The sequence below is a fragment of the Dendropsophus ebraccatus genome, chromosome 8 (assembly GCF_027789765.1).
Source record: "Dendropsophus ebraccatus isolate aDenEbr1 chromosome 8, aDenEbr1.pat, whole genome shotgun sequence".
NCBI classification, from domain to species: domain Eukaryota; kingdom Metazoa; phylum Chordata; class Amphibia; order Anura; family Hylidae; genus Dendropsophus; species Dendropsophus ebraccatus.
The window spans coordinates 50,021,985-50,034,506 of record NC_091461.1 but is presented as its reverse complement, the minus strand read 5'-3'; the positions used below and the strand labels follow the sequence as shown (position 1 = coordinate 50,034,506).

Genomic DNA, 12,522 nt, shown 5'->3' with positions numbered 1-12,522 from the left:
TTTTTTTTTGCAAAAAACTGATTAAAAAAAAAACGAATTGCAAAAACGCAGTGTGAACCCAGAATCACCTGCCCTAGATTTTTTTAACCTGCTGTTAGTTTCCCTTTAACATACTAACATACTGCAGTCATTTTATCCCTAGTTCAGTGTAAAACCACAATAACACAGATTTAGCTCTGCTGAATCAATATTCAATTGTGACCTAACAAAAACAATAAACTGAGCTCGGATAACTAATGTGGGCTTGTATGTCTATGGGCAGGTGCCTGTATTTCTATGGTTGTGTTGAATGATTTTTAGCAGGACAGCTGTATCATTATGTGCTGTTGTTGTTGTCTGTTTTTTTTCCATAATAGCACATTGCCTCATTTCCTGCTGAATGTACTGTAGTCCCATCCATAAAATCCTCCTCATTTCTAGTGATCATTTCTATATGCTGTACATGGACAACTAACGGAGTGTGTTGTATTAACCATTGTACACATCTGCAACCTGCATACAGAGCCAAATCTGCTATTTACTGTTTGTTTTTGTTTTTTGTCTCATTTTATAGTGTGTCTTAAAGGGGAACTCCAGGTAAAGGTTAAAAAAATGAAACTTCTGCAGAAGCAGGGGGGGGGGGGGGTGTTCTGTATTGTGTTTCTCTCCTTCCTTGTTGAACAGTTCCCAGAATGCGATGCTTTCTCTCAGCTGATCATCACAGTCTCCCACCCAACACAATCAGTAAAATTAGTGCAGCACCTGCTTCTGGCCATTCAGAGATGGTGGATCACTTTATTGGGGGATCTGACCAAGCCTCCTGTGACATTACGCCCTTCCCCCTGTCTGCATCATCAGCCTGTGCTTAGCAAACACACACAATGTGAGACAGAGGCATGGACGATTTGTCTCCTAAGGTGGGAGAGCAGTGGGAGCAGGAGACAATGTAAATTGGCACAGGGGCCATTTTTTTTTACCCTTCCTGGATTTCTATCAGCTACCAGTGTGGCAGAACTGCACAGATATAGTAATACATTATATAGACATATATATATATATATATATATATATATCTTTTAATAGAAAACAAGTTTTTCTTATCCAGAGTTCCCCTTTAATGTGTCCTGTACCCACATACACACGTGGAAATATTACATACATTACATACTGTATATTATGTAATGTCTGCCTAGCATGGACAACCTCTTCTCATATTGTGGATCTAAGGCTACATTCACATGCCTATAGTGCAGCCCAGGCCGCAGACCACACTACAAATGTGCATCTGTAGTGCTGCATGCTTCACTGAGCACTACAATTGCTAATCATTAGCATAGTGATCCGTACACAGGTATGGGCATATGAATGGAGCCATTGAATACCTCTGGTCCTATATCCTGTCTGCAATTGCGTGCCCGGACAATGGACGTGTGAATGTGGCCTAAGACTGGCTATTTACAAGAGATAGCTGTCATCTGAATGCCTAATTAGCTAACAACTATCTATGAGTTCTGAGTGAAGAGAGGGAACTCTCTCTTCTCTTTCCAGAGCAGGATAGAACATGTTGCAATCCACCTTCCCCAGCCTATTTGGAAGGCTCCCATATACATTAAGTGGTTGGCCGGCCATTCCTGCCTAAGGCCCTCATCAGTGTTTCCTGACTGTAAAACATTAGTTGGAAAAAATAAATAAATAAATAAATAAAAACCTGCTGCACTGCTTATACATTGCTGTACAACCAGCTCGGTTTCTCCATCTGTCTTCTGGCTTGAGTGCCCAAGAGACGTGACTCATGGGCCGCAGCACTGGAATGGGGGGGTGGGGTGGAGAGTAACCTCTTGTGGTGGCCGGAGACATAATGCTGCCTCTGACCAGAAGGGTGATTGACAGGCACCATATTTGACTGTAAGTGCACCTGATTAACAGTACAGTTAAAACGCCAGGGATAGCTTCCAGTGGCGCTTGCCTGAGTGCTGGACCAGGCTCACACATAGTCCCTCTGGAATACTGGATAGTTTCCGGGTTCTATGGGGCATCCATACCAGAATTCTAGACAATTATAGGACAGGTTCTATAATTACTGGGCCTACTTTCTGGAATCTGGAAGGGTATCCGTGCCCAATAGAACTCTTTGATTTTCTTATAAGAAATACAAGTCAATTTTCCTGTAGTGTGAAGGGGGCCTGAGGGGGCCTGAGGGGGCCTGAGTTTTTATATGTTTCTGCCCGTGGTAAAACTAACTATTCATTCCATACTTGTTATTATCTATTCTCTATTCTCTATTCTGGGGTCTCCTCCCCCAGTTCTGAAGGCTGATGTAAACAAGTTCCTGGCAGGCTGTATCAGCAATTTTGTAGCTTCTTTGTAATGCTGTGAGGGTTAATCTGAGGTCAAGTTGCTGATGAACTCACTCTGATTAATCCTCCTTGCATCACATAGTTTCTACAAAGTAGTGACTTGTTTACATGGGCCGCCTCAGAAGGGGTGGGTGGGGGTGGGGTGGGGTGGAGAGAACAACTCACACACATTTTTTTGTGTCTTTACCAGAAAGCAGAAGCTGAGAACTGGAGACTGAATAGATATAAGTATGGAATGAATTGTTAGTCTCACCATGGGCAGCAACAAATGAAAAGTTATGTTTGAGTTAAATTTTGCATCAGTCAATGGACTGGATTAGACAAGACATTCATGAATAGGCCTCGTCCTTGTGCTGAAACGCCCAATGGACACATTTATTAATTTTAATATTTGATTTTATTCCTTTATATCTTAGCTATATATGTACATACCACATGGGGACACTTTACAATGTCATTTCAGCAGTGTTATTCATAGTAAATGGGAGTAAAAAGAGAGGACGGAGCTGTATTCCCAGCATGCCTGTCTGTTTAGGGGGAACAGACAGAGACAGGTTGTCCTTAACTTCATTGTGATGTGACTGTCTGAAAACCATTGCTGTAAAACACATGGTATTGGACGTGCACAAAACTTTTCTATTCCACTTTTCTATTTCTTTTCTTTCTTTATTTTTAGCACAATCTATTAAAGAAATGAAATGAACCATACAGAATTGAGTTTTTGGTACTTGGGCGCCTATCTCTTTATTCATTTCAGGCCTTTGAGTCGGAGTTCCCATGGCACAATGATATAAATCCCATTTTAATGATGACTTTGCTCCAAGCCTTTAATTTTGAATCAGTTCAAAGGAACACACTGGAAATCATTTTGCTGTGATCAAAGGTCACCAGTGAAAAGAGTTCATTCTGCATGGCTTTCTGTCATCTCAGACTTGCCCTGTGACATGGAAAATTGATAATAAACTGCCAAGGTTCCAGGAGCCACTTCCTTCTACCGTACTGGAAAACAGTACGTTCTCTGTATGTTTTCTTTGCTGTCAAGGCAAGTGGGAATGGCTGTGCCGTCATTCACTACTTTCTATGTATTTGTTTATGTAGTTTAAAATTCTTAAGGTTGTTATTCATTTTGGATGAGAAAAAAACATCTAAACATATTTGTCTGTTAGGGTGCGTTCACACCTACAGGATCTGCAGCAGATTTGATGCTGTGTTCAGTTATTTAAATGAAATCTGTTGCAAAAAATCAGCTGCAGATCCTGTAGGTGTGAACGCACCATTAAAAGGATATTTCCCCTTAAAATCCTTTTTCTTTTAAGGCTATAAGTAGTAATTTAAGAAAAGCACAAAAACTAAGCAAAGCTTACAGTTGCCAACATCTAAACACAAACACATGGTGCATTCTGCTGCTGAAGACCTGTGCCAGACTATTTCACGTTTAGTACCCTCTAGTGGCTACTAGATTAAATCAAGGAACAGACAATATGGCACCGTTAAAGGAGCTTAGATGCCTTAAAGGGGTTATCCAGCAAAAATCTTTTTCTTTCAAATCAACTAGTTTAAGAACGTTATATAGATTTGTAATTTACTTCTTATTAAAAATATTAAGTCTTCTTCTACTTATCAGCTTCTGTATGTCCTGCAGGAAGTGTTGCTTTCTTTTCAGTCTCACAGTGTTCTCTGCTGACCTCTCTGTCCGAGACAGGAACTGTCCAGAGTAGTAGCAAATCTTCATAGAAAACCTCTCCTGCTTTGGACAGTTCCTACCACCCCTGCTCTAAGGTTGTGTATAGCAATTCAGCTTGATTCATTTCAATGGAAATGAGCTGCAGAGTCACACCCAAACTAAGGACAAGAGTCATGCTGGAAAAAAGCAACCATATGTATAAGCCTAGATATCCCCTTTAGGCTATGTTCACACTGCGTACGAGTCCGGCCGCATTTCATACGCCGCCAAACATGTGCGGCTGAAACTACGGGCGTGGAAAAAATAGACATGCGGCCGGATGCGTACGAACCGCGAACATACGCCCGTAGTACAGTTATGCTTCCCTAGCTTGTTTCGAAGCGATCTGAAACAGGTCATTTACTTGGAAATCTTCGCCCAGCCTAATAAAACTCACAGAACCTTTTGGATCGAAAAATCAAGTTCAATTTGGCTGGAATAAGTACTTCGTACGGGACCGCATGGAAATCCACGGCCGTGAGTTTCAACATTTCCGTCCTCAAACAATGGTCTTGTTCATTTTTCACGGCGCTGCATACGATCCAGCCGTAAGCTCATACGTAGTGTGCATTGTGCGGGCGTATATCGTATACTTCCCAGCGAACGCATCAACCTCAAAACTACGTGCGTATATTCGCGGTTCGCACTACGGCTGGACTCATACACACTGTGAACATAGCCTTTAAGGTGAAAATACTCATTTGAGCCAAGTTCACAACGAGCAGTTTTTTTTTTTTTATGAAGATTGTATTAAATCCTTAAAGGGGTTGTCCCATCAAAGAAAAAACATCTTTAAGAATGTGACTTCTAACGCGGTCGTCACATGTCTGACCCTCCAAGAATATAGCGAAGCCAATATTGCACAGCGTCTTTCAGATTGCATCTTTCGGGACTGTTTTTTGTGTACATCCATGATGATAAGGGAATACTTATATTATTTGTACAGTGGTGCCTTGGATTACAAGCATAATTCGTTCCGGGACTGTGCTTGTGATCCAAATCCACTCTTACACCAAAGCAAATTTTCCCATAAGAAATCAATGATATGCAGACATTTGGTTCCACACCCCAAAAATAAAGATTTTTTATTCTAAATAACATGTAGGACAGATAAAACAAACAATGAGAAACAGCTGAATATGTGATATTATAAGTTACTTGGAAGTATAGCAATCAGCATGTGGCGTATAATGTATACTAAAGGGCATAAATCTGAAAACACTGCAGCAGTTTGTAGATACAGAATGGAGATGCAGATCTCATTAGTACAACAGGCTAGAATAGAGAAGCAGGACTGCTGTCAGAGGTCTGTGTGGTCACATGACAGCAATGGGGGCGGGGTGTGTTCAGCATGGACCAGGAAGTGAAAATCACAGAGCTGTGCAGGAGGACAGTGACAGAAACCTTTCTATACAGAAGTGGAAATGGCTGAGTGTAAGTGCAGGCACATTATAGGTGGAATGGAGAGGGTGGGAAACACAATGGCTGACAGATCTGCAATGATTTGGAAGGTGAGGGAGACTTCCTTGGTCAGAGTAAAGTGCTGTGCAGGCCAGGCCCCTCCCCCACTCCCACCCAGTACAGGGAGCTCTTAAACCAAAGCGATGCTCTTAAACCAAGTTACAATTTTCAAAAACTCTGAGCTCTTCTTGCATAACGCTCTTAATCCAAGTTACTCTTAAACCAAGGTACCACTGATTATATATGTATTTTTTTCCTGTTACACAAAGTTTTATTTACATAGCTACTTCATATACACAATCCTGGGCAATCACTGACCTTATTGAAAGACATATTCACCTGAATGGTTGTTAGGCTTAGTCTACACAACGATTTCTTGTGGCTGTTGGGTCACAGTCATGGTGACTTGTGCAACCCCACTGACGTTGGTGCAAGATCTTTGGTCATGTGATCTCCTGTTACTGCCAAAATGGCCATGTAGCCCGGTCTTATGAATTAAATCTTTTACAAATCAATTAGTCAGTAAAAAGAAACAGATTAGAATAAAGGAACTTTTAGTATTAGGATGATACGTTCCCTTTAAGTGAGCACTATCATTACATGTAAAACTTTTGATGTGTCATAGAGAATTTACAGGCTGGTAAAAGCACTTCCCCGGCCGTAAGGCGTCAATTCCCCCTCTGCCTTCCTGCCCCTTCTAATGATTATCAGTGGAGCCGGCTGGTGGGGGGCAAGATGGATCGGCACTCTGGGGTGGGGCAGTGCTTTAAACGGCCTTATTGGACGGAAGATTACATTAAGGCTATGTTCACACAACGTAAGAGACCGGCCGTTCCGTAACTTTAGTACCGGCCGTATGATCTTTCGTAGTGTGAACATAGCCTCAAACCGCATAGGAACGACTCTGAGGATAAAGGTAAGTTACATACCTTCATCCTCAGGGGCCTGTGTGCAGGGCAGTATTACCAGCTGCTGCTGCCCTAGGCCTGAACCTGAAGATGCCCCATCCTCACTCACCAATTAGCATCTAGTTTCTGAATATCATATTGATATCTGATTCAGTCTTAAAAATAATGCAAACTAAAACTAGACAGTGTTCCTTTACTTCTTTACTCAGGCCTTGTGTATACTGAGGATTTCTGGTAAGCAGCACTACATGACTATATATATATATATATATATATATATATATATATATATATATATATATATGAGAGACCACTGATATTCAGACTTGCCTGTAGTTAATAATGATAGGTAAATGATCTCTTGTCGCTGGAATAGCAGGGAGCATAGTGGTCGATCAGCAGTCTGGCTGAGATCATGCCATTTCTGCTTCACAACCTGCATCTTTCCGGGCTCCTATGTCTGGCATACGAGTGCACACTTGGAGAGTCCCTTGTTAGAAAGCATCCAGATTGTCTCCACTTGAACAGGAGATTTTAATGAAACATTAAAGACATTAAAGTGATGAGTGTGCACGGCGGCTTCCATTGGGAGCTTGTACTGCTCCAGGTGAAGTGCCTCTGCCTGAGAAGGGATTTGGAGCTGCATCGAAATTGTACAACACTTATTGCTGAACAGGATCACAATTTCCACTAATTCAAATTGCATCAAATGTTTCAGCAAGGAGTATAACAAGGCACTGTAAGCAACCCAATACTGGCTTCAAGGCAGATCGCATGCATTTAAAGATCTACTGTCTGAACCCTTCAAAGCTCCCGGGAACCCCACACATTGCCTGTTCCTTCAGGCGTCCGAGAGCTTAATATGCTAAGCAATCTTAATGATATTATTGAGATGTTCCTACTGACATCCCGGGAGACGGAAGATTTTGATGCTATTTGTGTCTTACTGATGATCACAGACATTGGGGCATTGAGAACTCTGAAGCGGCATAAACCTGTCCTGTTCATCCATAGAACACTTCATTATTTGAAGCCAGACCGCAGTGTCATTCAGACATCTTTTCTATTTTTTTTTAATGAAATATTCAGGGGGATTATCGTCTGCTGTCTATTTGCTGTATGCTGATTATAATTTGGCCTATTAATATATTACTGCCACGGCTATCTACAAGGGGGATCAGCCAGTGGTTGCTGGGCATTCATTGTAATTTGCTTTATTAAGAACGTAATTGCTACTTTAGTTGTAGAGCTTAAAGTGGAAATGTCATTCCCGGTGACTTTTCAGTATGCACTGTCCTGTGTATGTATATGAGGAGTAGAACTATATCTGGTCATTCTATCACTAGTTTATGCCATTTTCTCTTGTTAACCCCCTGCAAACTCCATTTATGTCTCCTTTTCCTATACTCAGCTGCAGTGTGGATGCAGACTAACCTCTGTGCTGCCTCCTATACACTATATACACACTAAACACAGGACCTTCAATCCTAAATCCTACCTCACTGTAGCAAACCTTCAGAAGTTCCCAGACCAGCACTAAGCAGTCTAGCATGAGTATCCAGGGTTTTCTGTGGTTGCACATTCTGCATAGGGCAATGGCTGCTTCTCACTTCTTGCTACTCACTCATCCCCCTCTGCCCCTCTTCCCTTCATAAGTTATAATGGGCAGGCTGAATCCTTCTTCACTTTGAATAAATTAGTGGATACCCAGCACAGACAAATGTTGATCAGACTATAGAATAAATATATATATATATATATATATATATATGGCACCTATTCATATGGGACACATCAATTCCGGTATGGATAAGTGAGTAAGTGCTTAGAAATTACCTGCTATGTTGATTTCCAGTCTCACATGTATGTAGCCCGTGACCAGTGCGGCATATATAAAATATTAGAACAGCATATGCTGACATGAGTGTGAAGATGATGCAGTAAAGTAATGAAGTCTGTAGAGACAGATCTTCCAAACTTGGCTACCGGCTGCTAGCACAGAGCACAAGTTCAAACGGTTCCTTTTTCGCTGGCAACATGGGGTTCTGAGCGATGTCACTCTCCTTAGGTGCAGATCCTAGTGCAGGCCAAAAAAATCCTACGCATTTCAGTATACGCAGGCACCTTCATCAGGGATCATCCCTGACTAAGGTGTCCGCGTACGCTGAAACACGTAGGATATTTTTGGCCTGCACTAGGATCTGTACCTAAGGAGAGTACAGAATTTTCTTAAACTCCCATATTGCCTATTTGGGTGTCTTCATTAGCCTCTGTGGAAAAGGATATGGTGCATGATATGATTGATAGTTGCCTCTCTGTCTGCTGTGAAGCTAAAACTCACAACCTTCAGGGGCTTGTATAGGTAAAAAAAAAAACTCTAAAAAAAAATTATAATAAGGGATGTACAGTGGGTATTCTCAGTGTTCACTAGCATTATAGGCACCTTGGTAATGCACTTGTGTCATGACAAGTCCACATTATCCACAGGGACAATCTTTCTTTACAACTTTCCTACAAAGAATAGTCCGTATATATCAGATGCATGACCCGCTTTTTTTTTCTTTTTTTTACTCACAAATCATATTTGTGCCAAATTATGGCAAATTAAAAAAATATAAAAATCTATCAAAAATGTTGATTTACTATGTATATTTGAGGACATCAAAGAGAATGCAAGCAGCAGAAAATTCGCATTATTAAAGATAATTGCTCTAATTTACTTATGATTACTGTTTCTTATTAAACTCGAAGAGAGAGACTTTTATTTGCATATTTATAAAGAGTATGCCAACACGATATTGTGACTGTAAAACAGCTATTCCATCGATCCTGTAAAACTCATTTTACTAACACTGCATAGTCAAACATCCTGTAATAGGCTTTATTATTTAAGCTGGGAACAGCACCAACCTGTAGGTATTAAAGTTACCAGATTGCAATGAAAAATGCATAAAACGTCACTCTACACCCGAGCAGATAAAAGCCTGCTAGAACACTGTTACTTTATCGTTCACTCTTCTACCGCCTTCAGGATATGACTAAATATTGTGTCTCTTGCTTCAGGTCCAAGGAATTAATTAAAGAAGCGATCCTTGACAATGACTTCATGAAGAACCTTGAGATTTCCCAGATCCAAGAGATTGTGGATTGTATGTATCCTGTTGAATATGGCAAGGACAGCTGTATCATCAAGGAAGGGGACGTGGGGTCGCTGGTCTATGTCATGGAAGGTACTGTGTTTTATGTTTCCCACACTTATTTGCTTTTACTGTACAAGACGTGACGTTTTTCTTTCCAGTCCGGCAGAAATTGAGTAGTGCTCTTGTTAGATATTTACTTTGTTGTTTTACAGCTATCTCTACTGTCCAAAGATCCACAATTACCAAGAAAAGTATATAGTGAAAAAGAAATGAGGTTGTATATTCTATTACTACATCCCTTTGTGACATGAATGCATCTGACCGGCTAACATAGTGGGAATCACCTAGCCCACAGGCAAGGCTTTTTTACGGATCGTAGTTCTTGATATCTGGCATGGGTTCAACAGTTGACTCTCTTACGGCTATTAAGCTCAGTCACTAGCATGTTATGCAACTCAAGCATGGAGGATGAGGTTAGCAGTTGTAGTTTGTCAGCACCCGGAGAATCGCAGGCGCTATATTTCTGATCTCCTGTAACAAACAGAATTAATCATGAATGTAAAGGCCATAGCTGTGGGTTATTACTGCCCCAATGGTAGGAGAACGGTGAATCTGTAATGTGGAGAAGAATTTGTTATGTCAGTTCCAGATGTTGGTGTTTCATGTTTTAGTAAGAAGAGAAAAAAAGGCTTGGTAAAAATTTAGAGGGCAGCTGCAAGGTTTAGTATTAGCTGTTAAAGCATTTTACAATATTTACAGAACATAAAAAGGCTAGGTTCCCATTTGCATCAATAACTTTGTTCAGGGCCTCCATCGCAGATTCTGCTCATCACCGGTAAATGGATTTGGTAGGCCCTCAGCACACAATGTGCCAGATTGACCTTAATGAGGTCTGTGGGTTTCCAGTATGTTGTCCATTCAATTGACTAGAGAAAAAAAAATATTGTTTGCTGGGGTCTTTTGGGTTGTGGCTGGATTCTACCACAGAGTCCCTGAGCAGATCTGATGCAGCGGCAAACCCAACATTAGTGATTTCACCAAGTTACATATAGAATGAGTTACTTGGCATCAAGCATATCTACCGTAAAAGGAATGCAAGACTATATGGGTGTGTGCACACTATTGAATTCCGACGCTCGCCCCCTCTCCTGCCTGCGGACATCTCCATCCATTCCATAGACTTTATTCTATGCACATGCGGATTCCGCCTGTGCAAATCAATTCTTTGGACGGACAGCGGAATCCGCCTGTGCATAGAATGGAGTCTATGGCACGGACAGAGTGGCAGAATCCATGGCTGGTTATCCGTGCGGATTTCGTAGTGTGCACACACCCTAAGGGGGAGATTTATCAAAGGGTGTAAAATTTAGACTGGTGCAAACTGCCCACAGCAACCAATCCCAGCTCAGCTTTCCTTTCAGCACTGCCTAAAGCTGAGCTGTGATTGGTTGCTGTGGGTAGTTTGCACCAGTCTAAATTTTACACCCTTTGATAAATCTCCCCCTAAGAGTATATCCACACTTAGTAAAATTGCTGGAATTCCGCTGCACGTCTCTGACATGTCAATTTCTTGTGTGGAGAGCGACAGGAGCGGAGGTGCGCGAGCCCTACCATAAAGATATTGTGGGGCACTGAGGCAGGTGAGATTATGCGGCGGAGAGGTCCGCCGAGGAATTCTGCCAATTTTACTCAGTGTCAACATATAAGAAAGAAAAAATATTTGCTTGTACTTAGTTTTGCTCTAGCCTTTTATTTTTTATAGTATGAGTCCCAGGAATGTAGACAAATGAGGTCACCCAGTGATTATTATGTACACAGAGCCTTTTTTAAAGTGTTCCTATAACATGTTGTGGTAGGGGACAACAAAATAGGAGGGGACAACCTGCTGGGACCCCTAACAATTTGTAGAGAATATGTGGAGCACTGTTTTATAGCAAAAACTTTAAGCCTAAAAAATGTAGTATTTTAGGTAAAAATAGCAAGAACTGGTAACACTGTGGCAACTGTCTATAGGAGTGCCAGATAGAATAAAAAAATGTTGCTTGTCTCAGCTCCAATTAACCCTATCAATTTAGCCCTGAAGTGTTTACAATAGCCGACTCATCATTGCTAAAGAATACTCAGATTTTTCAGGCTCCTTCACACTGCCGTACATTGGCATTTCCTATAATTCATGATCACGTCTCTCTGCCGCTTCGGACCTGAGGAGAATTCCCAACCCATCCTTTCATCTTCTACCTTCTGCTCTGTTGAGAGATCAACTGGATTAAACCTTCCCTCTCGCCTTCTCCCTGTCATGTTGTCAAGCTCCATTCAGGGAATTGAATTACTTTTCCAATCAGCTGGGCTGATTAGCCGGAGAAATCTTTTTTTCTCTCTCAATTGTTCGATTGCCATTTCCAGCCTCCCTGTCACACATTTGCCTTCCTTTGCTATTAACAGTATATTCTTCTACTTTGAAATTTCAAGCAGTCTCCATGTTTGAAATGGTTCTCCGTGGGAAGCTCAGTGCAGTTCTTGCTAATGTTTCACTGTATATCTTTGGGTTTCACTCACATGTTTTATAGCAGCTGTTTTAAATTGGTGTCAATCATGTATAGATATATTTGCCATGCTTCTTAGGACCCCTGTGTTGTGCCGGAATAGTTGTAGAGCCTCTCAGTCTTCCTTGTATCTAAGATAAAGATACAAAAATACATTGCTGCCAAGTGGTAGCATCCCAAGCTGCATGTGAATATACTGCTACTGTAGAAGGAGTTCTTTACAGTACATGGAGCAGCTGTGTTGACAAGCCTAGAGGAAGAACACACAACATAGTAAAACATTGTAAGCGAAATATAAATTATAAATATTTTGATGAGACCAATTATATTTATATTTTGCTTAAAGAAACATGGAATAATTTTATGCAATTCACATTACTACTTACTGGTCAAAATGAGGGTGTTAGTACT

General features: G+C 41.1%; 1 protein-coding gene across 2 annotated transcripts in view; it reads left to right on the top strand.

Annotated features, from left to right (window-relative positions):
• PRKG1 (protein kinase cGMP-dependent 1) overlaps positions 1 to 12,522 on the top strand; it is a 788,657-nt gene that overhangs the window by 217,855 nt on the left and 558,280 nt on the right. For both annotated transcript variants that reach the window (XM_069980327.1, XM_069980326.1), the window contains exon 2: positions 9,492 to 9,658. In XM_069980327.1, the coding sequence (XP_069836428.1) occupies positions 9,492 to 9,658 (167 nt within the window). The remainder of the gene's footprint in view (positions 1 to 9,491; positions 9,659 to 12,522) is intronic.